The sequence below is a fragment of the Clarias gariepinus genome, chromosome 11 (assembly GCF_024256425.1).
Source record: "Clarias gariepinus isolate MV-2021 ecotype Netherlands chromosome 11, CGAR_prim_01v2, whole genome shotgun sequence".
NCBI lineage: Eukaryota > Metazoa > Chordata > Actinopteri > Siluriformes > Clariidae > Clarias > Clarias gariepinus.
Genome location: NC_071110.1, coordinates 4,604,023 through 4,622,701, shown reverse-complemented (window position 1 = coordinate 4,622,701; position 18,679 = coordinate 4,604,023). Strand labels below are relative to the sequence as shown.

Genomic DNA, 18,679 nt, shown 5'->3' with positions numbered 1-18,679 from the left:
AGATTTCCAAAAAGAACTTCGAATTGTGACTCGTCTGACCACAAAACAGTCTTCCATTTTGCCACACTCCATTTTAAATTATCCCTGGCCCAGTGAAAACGCCTCAGCTTGTGGATCTTGCTTAGAAATGGCTTCTTCTTTGCACTGTAGAGTTTCAGCTGGCAACGGCGGATGGTACAGTGGATTGTGTTCACTAACAATGGTTTCTGGAAGTATTCCTGAGCCCATTCTGTGATTTCCATTACAGTAGCATTCTTGTTTATGGTGCAGTGCCGTTTAAGGGCCCGGAGATCACAGGCATCCAGTATGGTTTTACGCCCTTGACCCTTATGCACAGAGATTGTTCCAGATTCTCTGAATCTATAGATGATGTTATGCACAGTTGATGATGATAACTGCAAAGTCTTTGCAAATTTTCGCTGGGTAACACCTTTCTGATATTGCTCGACTATCTTTCTGCGCAACATTGTGGGAATTGATGATCCTCTACCCATCTTGGCTTCTGAGAGACACTGCCACTCTGAGAAGCTCTTTTTAAACCCAATTATGTTGCCAATTGACCTAATTAGTGTTAATTGGTCTTCCAGCTCCTCGTTATGCTCAAATTTACTTTTTCCAGCCTCTTATTGCTACTTGTCCCAACTTTTTTTGGGATTTGTTGACACCATGAAATTTTGAATCAACATATTTTTCCTTTAAAATGATACATTTTCTCAGTTTAAACTTTTGTTCCGTGATTTATGTTCTATTCTAAATAAAATATTAGAAGTTGGCACGTCCACATCATTGCATTCAGTTTTTTTTCACGATTTGTATAGTGTCCCAACTTTTTTGGAATCCGGTTTGTATATATAAAACTATAATTATCAGTTTGCCCCTGATGAGTATATATATATATATATATATATATATATATATATATATATATATATATAGTAAATTAATAGATATATAAGGTAATTTATAAGTTTTATAAGTTAATTCCTCATCTCATATTTACACACATACACAAATAGACACATGATATGGTATCAAAAAGTTTTAAGATTTTTCTGTGTGTGGTGTGTTTGTGTGTCTAAATTTTAATAAGCTGTATCATATTAGTGTGTTTAGAAATATTAGTACACAGTTTATCAAAGAGGAACTTTTAAATGTATTTTTTTTTTTTAAATGTCTTACAAGCATTCTTAGCTCTTTGGTCTACAAAAGTATCAACAGAAAAATTTCCAGGAAGATTCATAAATCACTTTATGCACTGCCACATGGATATGGATAATAGATACACAGGCTTTCAGGCGTTTATTTTATAACACCGTTACTGTTTGTCCCTAATGCGTATCCGTACTGCGGAAGTAGTGTGGCATGCAGCTCGTGTGCGCTTCTTTTGTTTTTTTTTTGCTAACCGTATTTGAACAAAGCCCGCCTCTTCTTTTGTGATTGGCTGGTTTATCATAGAGCTAGGCTAATACCTCTGAAACTCGCCCGAGAATCAATTGTTAACCAATCACGACTCAGAACGTCGGACAGTACCCGCTAATCGCTGCGCAGGGGGCGGGACTTACTGAATGCGTGTAGGAAATATTAACCTCTGTTCAGGCACGGTTTTCGTCTGACCCCTGGTAGATTATTTTTTAGGATTTTGTAAATATTGTTCCTCAAGTGCACGATGGCTGGAAGCCGACTTGAGAAGGTCGGAACTGTTTTCACTCGGTACGTATCTGGGTCAAAAAACATTTTATTTTTTAACCGGTCTTCTAGGTTATTTGCTTAATTTGTTGCTTGTTGAGTTTAAAATAGAGTAAAATGAGCTGAAAGTGTAGCTCTAGTGTTAGAATAAAATGCTAAAAACTCATAGGGCTTCATAGAGTTCATAAATAAGCGTTAAAAACATCATTAAAACATAGAATTATAAGAGGGTGCACCAACTTTCACGCACGGCTGTGTGGTGCGATATCCAAGTTACGGTTTTTCGGTATCACGTTATCACGGTATGAAAATAAATAAACATTACATTAGAGGCAGTAAGTATTCAATATATAAATCTGGGAACCTCTTTAATCCAGCTGGAGACCGTTTGTGAAGTCCAATTATATATATATTTTTATTAAATCACAAAAAAGTACAATATGAAAAATATAAAGGTACAACCATCAGGTATTAAAGGTTGAATTATGCAAATAATTATACGCAGTTAAATATAAGTTAAACAATATAAACAAAATTAACAAAAATATTCAGATAATTAATAACTGTAAACAGAGTAAACCAATTAACAAACAGACAAATAGCTAACAAAAATGGAAAATAAATAATTTAAATAATTAAATAGCACAAAATACTAATATAGAAAGAAAGAAAATAAGAGAAAAGAGGAAAAAAAAATCAGTGTTCCATCGATTGAATCAGAGTGTCGAGACAATAGCAAAGCGGATTTATGATTTTCTATTAGTTTTAAGGAGTTAAAGAGGTGTTGTATTTCACAGAGGAAAGGTAATAGTTTAGGAAATGATTTAGCGAATTTATATTTATGGATGTGATGGAAAAAGATAATTATGTCCTTTAATGTAAAATTGTAAGACTCCTGAATCAAATTAAATGTATAATTTCCAAGTTGCCGCCAGAATGCTTGTACCACTCCACGTGGAGTCCAATTGTAACCATTGTATTCATTCCTATTTTTACTAATGTTGTAGGAGGGTCAACATTCCTATTGGCAATTTGGGAACGCTAATTAGCTGCATGTCTTTAGACAGTTGGACGAAACTGGAGTACCCTAAAGAAACCTACCGACCACATGAAAACTCCATGTACACAGACCCTAAGGTGGCAATCCAGCCCAGACCTTAGTGGTGCAAGACAACAGTGCTAACCACTCACACCACTGTACCGTAATGGGCCTGATGCGCCCATTGCTCTGGAATAGGCTCTGTGGACCACATGACCTTTTGTAATTGCTCCAAAGTCTGATCTTTAAGTTTTCTTGAAAAGATTAACAGTGCACCGTGGTAAACATAGAATTGAATTATTGCGATTCCTTTCTTCAACTGGGACTGCGGAAACCTGTCGGTCACAGATAATGGCAGTGGTGCCAAATACAAGACATAGAAAACCTGTTCCAGTCTGAGTGACTTAAGATGAAGATTGAAACAAAATAACACCAAAGGTGCATGGGGTTCAAAACCCAGAATCAGAACGTGTTCTCTAATCCCAGATCTTAATTCAGTTAGTGAATCCGTGGTATCTGTGGTCAATTAAATGCATTTCAAACCCAGAATGTAAAACTAAAAACCGTTCACATAAAATTTACACCTATAAAATAGTAAAGGCTATCTCTACTCTTAACATATTCTTCTTTTCTGTCTCTTCTCCAGGGTTCGAGATCTTATGCGTGCCGGAGTCATCAAAGAGTCTAAGAAACCTGTTTGGTTTGACGTCTATGCTGCGTTCCCTCCGAAGAGAGAACCCGTCTATGTGAAACCGCTGAGACGTGTGCGACAGAAAACTGAAGAGAATGTGCCTGAAATCTTTTACAAGGAGGATCAAATACGAGCGTAATGTCCTAAAGTTTTGCTTGCTTGGCTTCTCTGCGGAGACTTTTTATAATAATTATAAAACTATAATCATTGAAACAAATAAATAATAAGATATGATCTCTTCCTCTTTCTAGTAAATTTTATGATTTGTATGGAAATGGACCTAAAGCATTTGATCTCACAAGAAGCAACTTTGTATCGCCTTGCCAGAGGTATAGTGATTGTTTTATTTTTTATTATTTAATTTATTAGTTTAGTACTGTATTGCCCCTCACATTAAAATATATTTTGTCATTTCACACCATACAGGATGATAAGTAAAATGCTTATGCAACTGTCCATGACTTAATGCAGAAACATTACAGAATAGAATAGAAATGGAAGATTTCACTAAATCTAAATTTAGATAAAAATTTAAATAATTTAATTTGAGGAATACAAATAAACTAAAGATCGAATTTCAGGTAATAAAATGTAATAAAATAACAATAAAAGATGTTTTGGAATAGAATATGCAAATTAAAAAAAGTCACAAATGAAATAAAATACAAATAGAAATGTTACAAATATATGACTTACACAGAACGTGCAGTTGTAAACTGAGAAGTAAATAAAAATATAGAAAATATAGAAAGGTAAAGATATGGCGTGTGTGTGTGTGTGTGAGAGAGAGAGAGAGAGAGAGAGAGAGCAGCTGTATTATTAAAATATGAAGTATGATGATGTGTGTGTCAGCAGCAGTCTTACTGTACATGGTCTAGAGTGCAATTGTGAGTGCCTTATTCCATGTGTAAATGTGCCAATTAATTTGCTTCATCATGACCCTGATGTGTAAGAAGGAATGTCTGGTGTGAAGGAATCCAAAGCATATCCGATCAGTTTCTATATGAAAATAAGCCGGTATTTTCTTTCCCCTAAAAATTTATCAAAAAATAGGTGAAGGTGGCAAAGAAATCTCCCTGAGATGACAATAGGAAGAAATCTTGTGAGGACCCAGACTCATTTGGGTTTTATTTGAAATCAAATTAATTAAGCAGTAAAATTAATTGCATGCCATATCAATTCCTATTGGAATTTAGAGTAAAAAGTCATCATATCTTTTTAGCAGCAGAGGGCGCCTGTAAGAAGCTTCAGAGCAGTCAGTTGAGAAAAGTATTTTAATATGAATTTTTAAAAAGCACAACAGTACTCTTGATTAGTTAATCCGCCTGCTCTGTATCTTCTGACAGCCCCTCTTTCTACTCAATATAAATAGGAAAAAAAAACTTAAATCTAAAAAAAAATAACTATGTTCCTTCAAATTAATCTGAACCCAGGAATTGCAGTGCATGCAATGTATACTGTATATGCTGTATATAGAGTTTAATATAATATATTAGGGATAAACAAAGTCAGGAAAGTTTAAAATATAAAGGATAGTAATTTCTTTTTAGCTTTTTTAGCATTCCAATTAACAAAGTCAAAAGTATGCAGTGACGGATTTCTGCTTTCAGTAACTCACTATGGTTATTTGACATTATTTTTATTTTACAAAGGAGCCGATCTTTTTTTTTTTTTTTTTTTAATTATCCTATGCATTTTCCAGATAAAAATGATGAACAGAATGTCTAATGTTTGGCGGGGTCTATTTGGATATCTGCTTTACATGATGTGCTGTTTGTCTTCTCTTTGTGTGTGTTTGCTCAGGTTTGTGGAGAAGTACAGTGAATTAGAGAGCAGGGGAGATGTTGAGTCAGAAATGCTGCTCGAGCAAACGGCAAAGGTTCTTCTTGCCGATGGGCTTGTGCTCAGGAAGCGAGGTGGAGGACCTGCTGTGAGTCGCTGTGAATAAATAAGAATTACATATGGAGTCAGATTTGTGTCCAAAAAAGTTTGAACAAAAATACCTACATTAAAAAAAATGTATAAAATAGTTGCAAATAAAAAAATTAAAAAATCTGAAATGCAAAAAAAAAAAATAATAATTAACTTTAAAAAAAATTTTTTTAAATATTCTTTTTACCGATTATTTGGCTAGTTGCTTTTGGGTGCACATTACAATGATGCGTCCTCGTTACCTAGCTGCTTTTGGGCAGTGTTACAGGGATGCCTCCTCGTTACTCAGATGCTTTTTGATGGGCGTTACAGTGATGCGTCCTCTTTACTCATGCTTTTGGGTGGATGTTACAGTGATGCGTCCTCATTGGCCAACACTTTTAAAATCTTTTTGACACATTTAATTATACACTGCAGATGTATTAGTTGTGCAGTGCAGAATCCTTTCCAAAGTTAGTATGAAGTAAAAAAATAACACCATGGTTTCATAGTGTAGGAAAATAATCATCATAATAAATATTATAAAGCTAAGATACTCCTGACACTCCATAGTTTTTTTATTTTCTTATAACCATATAATAGATTGATTACTTACCTAAAACTGTTACACAGTGTTGCATGCCAGTTTGCCAAATAATGAAACTTTTTAAGGAATAAAAGGAGATAGGAAGAGATGGAAAGATAAGAGATGTGGAGAAAGAATGATATAAAGATAGTATAAGATGGATAGATATTATTTCTGACCAATCAGAAATAGAGAATTCTACCAGCACTGTACCCTAGAAATATATAGTAAATAAGTTTGCTAAATTTATCATTTTATATTTGCACATTTTTGGATTGACTATTAAATGTTGTAAAGCATGCCAGCCACTTATGAGCTCCCAAAAGACTTTAAAACTGCGGGCTTCAAACTCAAAATACCCTTAGGAAAATAGTTCTTACTGCTGGTCATTGTGTCTAAGTTGTTTTTATTTATATTTTTTAACATTATTAGGTTACATATTGATTCCTAAAAGACACAGTTATTTTATTACAATATTTTTCTGTTTTAGAAGAAAAATGCAAAGATGGATTCTAAATGTACAAATGTAGATAATACCACTCATGTGGCATTTAACTCCAATTGTCTCTAAACTAAGTAAAGATGACCAAAAAAATAATAAAAATCAAGACTAATTTTGTCTTTTGATCACCAGGTGGCAGCAGAGACACGCAGTTCTGTCCTGGCCATGAAGTTAACCGACATGCTGGCTGAACAACAAAAAGACAATCACACACACACGGAGGATCAAACACCACCTGCTCAAAGTGACTCTTCAAACATCGTATAGCCTGAAGAAAAAAAAAAAAGGACATCTGTCCTGTATGAATATACATGTATTTATGTAATGAACATTAAATTACTTGAGAAGCACCAGTTTAGTCAAAGTTTGATGACAGTTACTTTTCCTTCATTAATTTTAGTCTTAACCGCTGACAGTGAGGAATGGACGTGATCTTTTCAGTTTAACAAACATTCTGTATTACATCAAAGATGGAATGTGTACTATGTGGCCAAATTTACGTTTTAACACCTGACCATCATACCCATGATGTGTGCATCTTTTTCAAACCAGTACCACAAAGTTTAAAACACACAATCATATAGAATGTCTCTGGAGCATCAGGCTTTTCCTTCATCTAAACTAAAAGGCCCAAATCTGTTCTTGCATGACAATGCTCATGTGCAAAGGTACAAAGGGAGCTCTCTGAAGACATTGCAATTTTCTACCTGAAACCCCACAACACATTTGGGATGAATTATTAACACAGGTTTCATAAAATCTTTTTTTTTTTTTTTTAAACAAGCACATACATGTGCTTTGTCTAGGTGTCAACAAAATGAGTCAATATAGTGTATGATATATTGTTATCGAATAATCTAATAAAATGTTTCAACATTAAAAAGAATGTCTTAATGCTACATAAAAGTAATTTAAAACTTATTTTAATTTAAAATATTATTGACTGCTAAATTTGCTTCATCTAGAGGCATAAATGAGCTAAATAATAATGTACTGGTATGTTATTCAATGATGATCAATATTATTCAATACACATGACTGACCAACAATAGTTGTGTTTGCATTATGCTGCAAATGCCACTGATGGTTCACAATTTTTTCCAAGTTAATAATACAACCAGGTATACCAGGACTTGTTAATGATTCAAATTATTAAAAACTAGGGAATACATTCACTACGTATATGCAAAAGACTGTTAATACACTGACAAGACAGGGCTGGTAAGGTACCTCTATACCCACAATTCTCTGGAACAGGTGTGTAAAACTTAATCCAGAAAGTGCCGTTGTGAGTGCAGGCTTTCATTCCAACCCAGCAGAAACCACATTATATTTTCTCATGAATTTTTAACTCTGTAAAGATGCATTGCGACAATGACCATTATAAAAAGCAATATCTAAAAAAAAAATCACTTGACTTGACTATCAAACATGGCGTCTGATAGTCATTCCATGGTTTGGAATGAAAACCTGCATCCATGCTGTTGTCCCGCTTCCAACACACCTGATTCCCATGTTAAATTGCCTGGGAATAGATTAAACACAATCCTGTGTAGGTTAGGAGTTACAGTGGTGTGAAAAACTATTTGCCCCCTTCCTGATTTCTTATTCTTTTGCATGTTTGTCACACAAAATGCTTCTGATCATCAAATACATTTAACTATTAGTCAAAGATAACATAATTGAACACAAATTTTTAAATGATGGTTTGTATTATTTAGGGAGAAAAAAAATCCAAACCTACATGGCCCTGTGTGAAAAAGTGATTGCCCCCCTTGTTAAAAAATAACTTAACTGTGGTTTATCACACCTGAGTTAAATTTCTGTAGTCACCCCCAGGCCTGATTACTGCCACACCTGTTTCAATCAAGAAATCACTTAAATAGGAGCTACGTGACACAGAGAAGTAGACCAAAAGCACCTCAAAAGCTAGACATCATGCCAAGATCCAAAGAAATTCAGGAACAAATGAGAACAAAAGTAATTGAGATCTATCAGTCTGGTAAAGGTTATAAAGCCATTTCTAAAGCTTTGGGACTCCAGCGAACCACAGTGAGAGCCATTATCCACAAATGGCAAAAACATGGAACAGTGGTGAACCTTCCCAGGAGTGGCCGGCCGACCAAAATTACCCCAAGAGCGCAGAGACAACTCATCCGAGAGGCCACAAAAGACCCCAGGACAACATCTAAAGAACTGCAGGCCTCACTTGCCTCAATTAAGGTCAGAGTTCACGACTCCACCATAAGAAAGAGACTGGGCAAAAACGGCCTGCATGGCGGATTTCCAAGGCGCAAACCACTTTTAAGCAAAAAGAACATTAAGGCTCGTCTCAATTTTGCTAAAAAACATCTCAATGAGTGCCAAGACTTTTGGGAAAATACCTTGTGGACCGAAGAGACAAAAGTTGAACTTTTTAGAAGGTGTGCGTTACATCTGGCGTAAAAGTAACACAGCATTTCAGAAAAAGAACATCATACCAACAGTAAAATATGGTGTTGGTAGTGTGATGGTCTGGGGTTGTTTTGCTGCTTCAGGACCTGGACGGCTTGCTGTGATAGATGGAACCATGAATTCTACTGTCTACCAAAAAATCCTGAAGGAGAATGTCCGGCCATCTGTTCGTCAACTCAAGCTGAAGCGATCTTGGGTGCTGCAGCAGGACAATGACCCAAAACACACCAGCAAATCCACCTCTGAGTCGCTAAAGAAAAACAAAATGAAGACTTTGGAGTGGCCTAGTCAAAGTCCTGACCTGAATCCTATTGAGATGTTGTGGCATGACCTTAAAAAGGCGGTTCATGCTAGAAAACCCTCAAATAAAGCTGAATTACAACAATTCTGCAAAAATGAGTGGGCCAAAATTCCTCCAGAGCACTGTAAAAGACTCGTTGCAAGTTATCGCAAACGCTTGATTGCAGTTATTGCTGGGTGGCCCAAACAGTTATTAGGTTCAGGGGGCAATTACTTTTTCACACAGGGCCATGTAGGTTTGGATTTTTTTTCTCCCTAAATAATAAAAACCATAATTTAAAAACTGCATTTTGTGTTTACTTGTGTTATTTTTGACTAATAGTTAAATGTGTTTGATGATCAGAAACATTTTGTGTGACAAACATGCAAAAGAATAAGAAATCAGGAAGGGGGCAAATAGTTTTTCTGCCACTGTATGTTTCACCAGAACTTTGGTTCTGTGTCCTGAAATACCAACCTAGAAGCTGTACATTACTCTTAAACAAGGAACAAGAAGATCAGTCCAGATGATAATAAAAATTTCTTATCTTGGTCCAACAACTTGGTGTCATTCATCCAGCACCGTTTCTTAACTTGTAACCTTTTTAGCGATTAGAGCTACAGTACAATAGCTCTTCTATTAAATCAGACTACACATGCCAGCCTTTGCTGCCTAGTACATTGGTAAGTCTTGGCCACCCATGACACTGTCAACGGTCTTCCCTGGTTTTCCTTGCTTGGACCACTTTTTCGAAAGTCCTGCCCTTACAGACCAGGAACATCCTGCTGCAGTTTTGAAGCTGACATCCCAATATGTCCCTTGTTATTTTTTTTCCCTGCTTCCAACACACCAGTGGCAGGATAAAAGGTTGACTTGCTGCATAATATATCTCACCGACTTACAGGTACCATTGTAATGAGATATTGTGACTGTACCTTCTGTAACAAGGCTCAAATTGTGATGGCTAGAACGACTGTGTCAGAGAACTACAAAACTGCAGCCCTTGTGGGACATTTCTGTTTTTAAGGCTCGCTGATGCATGTAGGGAGTAAAAGCTGGCCTCTGTAGTCAGATCCAAAAGAAGACCTATTGTTGCTTAAATAGCTTAAAATGTTAATGCTGGTTCAGATAGAAAGGAGTCAGAAGACAGTGCATTACTGTTATGGTGGCAGAAGGGGGACCTTCTTAATGGCTGAGCAGTGTATAGTCCTTTCATGGATGAAAAGTTAAACAGAAATAAAGCTCAAGGTGTTTCCTGTTGGAACAGATTCACAATTTTTTTCTTACTACTGTAATTTCCTTCTTTTATCTCTTGGTTCTTGGGTTAAAAAGCATGGTTGGGTCAACACAACCTAGCTGGCACTGTGATACATGGATTTCTATATAGTATATATGTATATATAATGTGTCTATATGCTATATATTTGGTGTTATGTGGCTTAGGCCTTGTTCACATGGGCGGTAAAATCAAGCGTTTTTCTTGCGTTTGTAACGCCTGTAACACGTTGTCACTGCGTCAGGCTGACGGTAGACAGAGACAAACGAACGCCAGTGTAGAAGTCAATCGATTGCTATTACAAAACGCAACATAATCGTCTAGGACGTTCAGAGCACGTTCGTTTATCCAAAAACTTAACGCCCATGTGAACAAGGCCTTAGTGGTTAGCACTATTGCCTTGCACCACCAGGTCCCGGGTTCAATTTCCTTGTTGGGTCTATGAGCATGATGTTTGATTGGTTTTCTTCCAGGTACCTACCAAGATCATAAAAATGGGAATAAATACAAAGGTCACCATTGGCCTTCATGGTCCCTAGGTGGACTAAAGTTTCCTAAAAGGATGGATGGACAAATATACAGTTTCAAGACCTAAGTTTTTGATCTAATTCCAGTAATTTCAGCTATTCCCAATAATTTGATACTTTTAAACCCCAGCAACATGTTTTCCATGGCCATGTTCCATGAATGTTTCCATACATTTTGCATCATAGTTGTTTTAAAAATGAGAAGCCTTATTATTTAACAGTTTTTAGGTATTGACCTATTTAAATCCAAATGGTGGCTTTCTGGCAGTGTGCAAGACACATTATCATTTGCTTGAAATCCTGTAAGTTGTGTCGTGAGACTTCTGTGGGTTTTTACTTGGGTGGGTTTTTTTTTTACAGTCCACAGATACTACATCGAATTTAGATTTGGGGAATTTGGAGCCCAAGTAAACACTTTGAACTCTGTCATCTTCCTAAGTTCATTTTGATGAAGGATTTAGGAACATAGAAAATGGAATCCATTTTGATGACCTAGCCTTCGCTTCCAATACACATCAGTGTACTCCATGTTGAGATTTGGGCACCCACACATACGAACACACCTTAAACCCAGCTGTTTTGGGATGCCACTGATCTACTCTGCCCACTTTTCCAGCTTCCAACACACAACCATTAGAACCGACTGTTCAAATGTGACCTAAAATACCATATAGCACTTGACAGGTCCCAATGTATCGACATTATCAGCATTAATTACTTTACCTTTTAGAGAAACTGTAATGTGTACCTAAGGCTAGAGAGGTTTGGATTGTCTTCCCAGCCTGTGACCACTGCAAGCTGCACCAAAATGGAACTTGGATTAAAAAAATGAATAAATATTAACTGGTTTCTTAGAACACATTCACCATATTAAGTCATGGTAATTAGCCTGGCAAGAGTAAATAGTTATTCCTATAGTTTATATTTGAATTTGATTTATTTTCTCCTCTTTACTGTACATGTAATTTCAGGAAAATGTGTCATAAAAAAGTTGTGTTGTTGTGATGGCCTTGGTATGAGTAAAGAAGATTTTGCTAACTATCATCAGTGTGACTAAAGAAGACCAGAACATGGATAAGAGGCAGTTGGGAGTGGTTTCACATTTCACATTTCATCCACCACATTGGTCATAAATGAATGAACAAAACATTTATTTGGACTTTGTTTTACTGCAGTTTTGCTAAGATATTAAAGAGCATTATTGAGTTTATTATTTTTGTTCTTTCAGTGTTATGTATGAGCGTTTTCAAATCAAAACATTCCCACACCTCTGGGACACAGCATTAGGCTATTATGTCTTGGAACACAAATCTTTCCATTAATCACATGGATGGGGATTCGGCTAATGATATCCCACTAGCAATTGTACATAGTAATTAATCCTGTGAGACTTTGCCATGAATAAGTAGCTTGTTTTACTAATGAACACTGTTGCTAATAATGCCTTTGGGATTTTTTAACTGTTTGTGTCTGAGATGGAACCAACAAAACATAAAAATATGTTTCATCATAAAAAAATAGCAAGCTTGTATTTTAAAAAAGCTACTATTTAACAGATTATACTATATACTATTTATTATTTAACAGAAACTATTTAATAAAATATTTATAAAAGGACATAAAGCATCATGAAGTTTATTGTGTTTTATGTTTGTGCACAACTATTACCACTCATTGTGTTCTGAATCAAAGCCTAATCATGCACTTGATTAAGCTTTGTTTCAGATAACAATAAGTATGTTTTATATATGTATAATGTGTACTGTACTATATATATATATATATATATATATATATATATATATATATATATATATTACATTTACACTTATACATTTATTATATACATTTTTTTATATTTGAAATGAATGGTATATTTGTAGTTGTAGTAGTAACAACTAAATTAAATATTAAATTAATCAGTATCCAAAAAAAGAAAGGAAAAACCCATAGGGCTAGTGGGATTGAGGGAAAAGTGGACACATAATTAAGTCCATACAGCACCATGGGAGCTGTGACTAAAGACCCACATAGGCAAGGCCTAATTGAATTCTTTAATGATTAGTAATGCCAAGGAATCTTAAGGCTACAATTAAAAGACAAATTTAGAAGAAACTCCTTATAAAAAATAGACAGTGAAATAGAAGCCGAAATGGATCTGTCATCTTGTATGTATTTATTGTTTGATTCCTTAAAACAATGTGGCTCAGTGTGTTATACCTGATTATAGTGATTGTGATTGATACCTGAGAGAGAGACGCTGCTTTTTTCCGAGCTCCGCTAGACTGACCAATTTTTCAACTTTTTCGTCCGCTTACGAAGAGTGAACATATAACAGATAAGTATTTTATACTATCTTATAATATATTCACTCGAAACGCCTGTTATATCGTTACATTTTAATTGTTTTCCGTTTAACCGGCTTTTAACCGGCATTAGCATCGCTAGCCCATTAGCCCGGCTACCACAAGTTTGTTTACGCTCTTTCACACCGGTTATCTCCGTTTCTATACACCATGTCGGTTGGGTCTCTGCCCCTGTGTGCAGGTGAGGAGACACTGGAGCTGCACTCGGTGGACTTGGAGCTGGAGGTCGTGGAGAAGCTGATCCGCGACCTACAGGTGAAGTTGGCCCGGCTACAGCAGCCACGCTGGAATCGTCGCGGACCGATGCTCACCTGTCCCAGGTAAATTCTCGGCGGGAGAATTCTCCTACAACCTCAACCCCGCGTGCTTCTCTGCCCAGGTCCAATGCACCAAGGACGCAGCCCGCCCAGCTTTCCTTCACCCCGGCGCCGGGATACCACGAGGCCTGGATACTGCAGCAGCGGAAGATGCGCGCCAAGCCCCGGGCGAGGAACTCTCCTCCTCCGCCACCACCAGTCTTCGAGATCTCGACCCGAAACCGCTTCGCTCCTCTCCGCGAGACGGCACACGACGCGCTGGTCATCGGAGACTCCATCGTCCGGCACGTGCGTGCTACCACGGCTAAAGGTAAGGCGTACACTCGCTGTTTACCTGGTGCACGTGTTCTTGATGTTGCTGCACAGGTGCCTGCGGCCCTGAGGAAGAACATTCGAACATTCTTCATGCTGGTACGAACGACATCAGGCTGAGGCAGACGGAGATCCTAAAAAAAGACTTCAGAAGCCTGGTTGAGAAGGTCCGCAGCACATCACCCACGACAAAGATCGTCGTATCTGGACCACTTCCGACATTTCAGAGAGGAATCGAGAGGTTCAGTAGATTATTTGTTTTTAATGAATGGTTACAATCTTGGTGTCAACAACAGAGATTACCCTTTGTTGATAACTGGAATGTTTTCTGGGAGCGTCCTAGGCTCTACCGCACAGATGGCCTGCACCCTAGCAGAGCTGGAGCAGCGGTCCTTTCAGACAACATCTCCAGGACATTACGAACCATCTGACTGGCGGTAAGTCATACCTTAGATTGTTTAGATATCAGCCACAATACAACCCACCATACTAAGATGCACACACATAGCTTGTACTATAGAAACTGTGTCTGTTCCCCGAATAGTGAGAAATAAGAATAAATTCGTTAAATCCAGCCGAAACAATCTGGTAACCATTAAACCAGAAAAAGGCCAAATAAGCAATCGAAATCTACCTCTAAAGTTTGGACTTCTCAACATTAGATCCCTTGCGCCTAAAGCACTTATTGTTAATGAAATGATATCAGATTATTGCCTTGACGCACTCTGCCTCACCGAAGGGTAGGGCTTTTTCATATTTAGCTCCAAAACTTTGGAATAGCCTTCCAGACAGTGTTCGGGGCTCAGACACAGTTTCCCAGTTTAAAAGTAGACTCAAGACGCATCTCTTTAATCTGGCATACGCGTGACTCATCCCATAACCTCATACTCCAGTACACCTATCCTGAATGGCAACTACGCTAATTCTCTCCATCTGTTCTGTACTTTTCTACCCATCCCGAGGCATCTGGAGATTGTACCAGCTTCAGTAGACAAAGGCCAACCCTGCGAGGATCCTGAGGCATCCAGAGAAGGACCAGCTCCAGCTGAATTCTGCCTTATTATGGTTGGAGCTACACATCCTGCTCCTGTGCTCCCAGTGATCCAGATCCCATCTGCCCTCTGCACCTACTGACTCATCCCTATGTTGAACTGGACTTCATGTTAATTTAAAGAATTTCTGTTATATTGTACTGTACTTTCAGCTGCATAACACACATGGTGTTATATCATCTCTATCTGTTATCACCCAAATAAGGATGGGTTCCCTGTTGAGTCTGGTTCCTCTCAAGGTTTCTTCCTATTACCATCTCAGGGAGTTTTTCCTTGCCACTGTCGCCGTCACCCTTGGCTTGCTCATCAGAGAAATTTCATTCATTCATCTCGTTATTATCTAGACACATTTTTCTCACACATACACAAATTATTATTATTATTATTATTATTTTATAATTATATATATATATATATATATATATATATATATATATATATATATATATATTTTTTTTTTTTAATTTATTTATTTATTTATTTTTTTTTAATGAATTTCTTTCATTTTTGTAAAGCTGCTTTGAGACAATGACCATTGTTAAAAGCGCTATATAAATAAAATTGAATTGAATTGAATTGAAAGAAATAATTACAACACATCAGTAGTGATTTAAAATGTGATATTTACAAGAGGTAATTATTGTGTAAAACATAAGGCATTAATGTAATTTGGGACATCCTTATTTTCAGATCTAGATTGTACTAGTGTAGCTTGGATTAGTGATTCTATGGTTCGTTTGGTACCTCTTCATTACTGCTGCACGTGTGATTTGACTAATTTTTAATCAAATTGATGATTTGACTACTGACCTTTTAGCTTTTTTTTTTATCTTTGTGAAGTCTCTCAGATTTTTTTTAATCCCCCCCACCTCCACCCCCAATAAACAAACGATGGCCTTCAATTGTTTTGTCATAGGATGGTTCCAGCTTTAATCATTTGATATATTTTGACTTCTATTGGTAAACAAAAACACTCAAAGCATGGACAAGATTAGTATCAGTTAATTGCTTTGCGTAAATTTTAATGTAATCTCTTAAGCTAAAAACAAACAAATACTTAAAATTTATATAAACATAAGAGCATTATGGAATGTGCCATGTCTAAACCAGTCCTCTGTGGTCCTATATTAAAACAAGCATCGTTAGTAAATTGTAACATAAAACATTGGAAATTGTGATATTAAAAAAAAAAATCATGAAACTATTTGATCAATTAAGCAATTATTGTTTTTTGGTCCTTTTCTCTTTCTTTCTTCTCCTTTCCTCTTTGTAGTTTTCATCACGGTTGTGGCTTTTTGGGCTTGTTCGCGTTCAGCATTGGTCTTTACAAGTATTAATTTACTAATTTTTATAAGTAAAAATTCAGTCAGTATAAACATATGTAGTTGGTAAATGTTGTTAGTTCATCAGTATGGTTTGGAAATAATTATGCCGATTTTCATTTGGTAAGGTTGACCTTTGCATGGAATTACCCCTTTATTGTTTACAGTACATATTACAAGATGGCTGATCTATGTAAAACTGACAAATTAAATGATTTGGATCATGTGAAATATGAGTAGCATGTTCAGTACCTTAACAGAACTGCCTGCAAAAAATCTCACCATCAAATAATGAACAGCTGTACTTCAAACAATCTAATGTTGGAAATAATGTCCTAATAGGTATCCTGTATTAATACTAATCTTCATAATATCATAGGAAGTTAGTTAGATGATTTAAAGATTTGAATGATTTGGATGTACGTCTTCTTATGATCACTCAATAAATATAAGTTCTTCTTCTGTTTCATTTATATAAAAAACTGTTTATAAAGTTATCGCAAAAGTTCCAGGAAACATGGACTGATTAAACTATATGTATTTATCCTGAAAAAAAAGCATGCACAATAATATTAATAATCAGACAATTTGTGGGTATGGGTATCCCCATTAAAACGACAAGACCTATTTGGTAAAATAATAAAACAAATATTCAAAAGGTTAAGACATTGTGTTACATTTAACAGGCAAATTATTTGTTTTTTCTATGTTCTTGTGTTGTGGCTCATTTCTTTACTTAACTGAATATTTTTTCGTTCGTTATAAAATTTAAACTGACAGAATAAAAGAAGCAGGTATTATACATCTCTATTAGACTATTTTAGAACTTTTTAGATTCAAAGTTTTGTTAATCTTAATTTATGGGAAAAAGCAGGATGTGCATAGCCTTTTGTATTATCCGTTAGGTATGAGAACGCTTTCTTTGTATTAGGGTAAATATTGTTTGACGAATTTCCTTTGTTTTTAACCCGTAAATTAGAGGGTTAATAATTGGTGGAAAGATGATAACTGAAACACCGAAAGCCCTTCTTAAATGTGGAGATACTGATTCTAACCTGTGAGAAACCAGTAGTAATAATGTGTTGACCAAAAAACTTAGATAAACTACTAAATGTGTCCCACAAGTTTGCATTGCCTTACTTATAGATTTTGTTTGTTTTGTAGAAAGACAGGTCAATAAGATTTTGATATATGTCGTTAACATTATCAGTATGGAAGAACCTTGTACAAGAGCTATAGTAAACAAGCCATAATAGTTAATCGCTCTAGTATCCTCACAGATTAACTTCATTAAAGAGGGATTATTGCAGTATGTATCCACTATGTTTGTCCTGCAAATTGTTTTGCTTAATGTAAGTGCAAATACAGACCCGATCAAAGTGAAATTTATAAACCAAGCCATAAAAATTAATTTTACCAAGGTGCCACATGTCATGAGATTGTGGTATCTCAAAGGCTTGCAAATAGCAATGTATCTGTCATAAGCCATGGCATTAAGAATTAGAACTGACCCGCATAAATAAAGGTGAATTATAATACCTTGGAACGCACAGGCAAGGTAGGATATTTCTCTTGTCTGAGACAATATATTACGAACCATTTGAGGATAAAAAGCTGTAGCTCCCATAATGTCACATATAAACAAATTAAACAGCAATATGTACATAGGTTTATGCAGGTCCTTTTTTACAACAATAGTCACAATTATTATGGATTGAAAGGCCAAGATTAAACAGTAGGTTATGATGCCAAAAATGAATATAGAAATAGCGCTGGATGATGGTATGTCCAATGATTCCATGGTCAGCATCGTCATAAAACCTGATATATTTGAATCATTAAAATTCGTGTCAACCATTATGGTAACTATACAACCTGGGAGAAAAAAAACCAACAGTTAAGACATTTACATTTTGTTATACAAGCCCTAACAATAACCCTGCTTTTTTTTATTTTCCTTTTTTAATACGCAGAACTAATCAATAAGACTAAGCATGACAACTATTTTGATGAAAGTGCCCGAACATCACAAAACCCATAAACTGAAAAATTTGAGGCGAGGGTGTCCATTTTCACCTTTCTGTTATCTACCTAGAGACCTAAAGTATTTAAATCTCTGCTTTTAAACTTCATCCCACGGGTCATATGTTTTTCAAATCGTACTTGTTGATGCTAGGTTACATGGGACTGTGGGTTTGTAAGTTATACTTGGAGCTTTGCAGCTAAATTGAACTATATGTTTTTTTTTTATGAGGATAATATGCAAGGATGTATATGGAAGTGCTTTTGGAGACATGGAATAAAGATGTTTTATGTCCTTTACATGCATGTCTGTTACTGTTATGTAGAAAAAAAAAT

General features: G+C 36.0%; 1 protein-coding gene and 1 pseudogene across 1 annotated transcript; one reads left to right on the top strand and one right to left on the bottom strand.

Annotated features, from left to right (window-relative positions):
- The first annotated feature begins 1,578 nt into the window (after positions 1-1,578).
- Positions 1,579-7,309, top strand: mrps23 (mitochondrial ribosomal protein S23). The gene is made up of 5 exons (XM_053507675.1): positions 1,579-1,710; positions 3,372-3,551; positions 3,668-3,745; positions 5,220-5,346; positions 6,548-7,309. The coding sequence occupies exons 1-5, from the start codon at positions 1,667-1,669 to the stop codon at positions 6,680-6,682; spliced, it is 564 nt and encodes a 187-aa protein (XP_053363650.1). The 5' UTR covers positions 1,579-1,666; the 3' UTR covers positions 6,683-7,309.
- Positions 7,310-17,222: 9,913 nt separating this feature from the next.
- LOC128533566 (olfactory receptor 4E1-like) lies at positions 17,223-18,227 on the bottom strand (annotated as a pseudogene).
- Between the last annotated feature and the right edge of the window lie 452 nt (positions 18,228-18,679).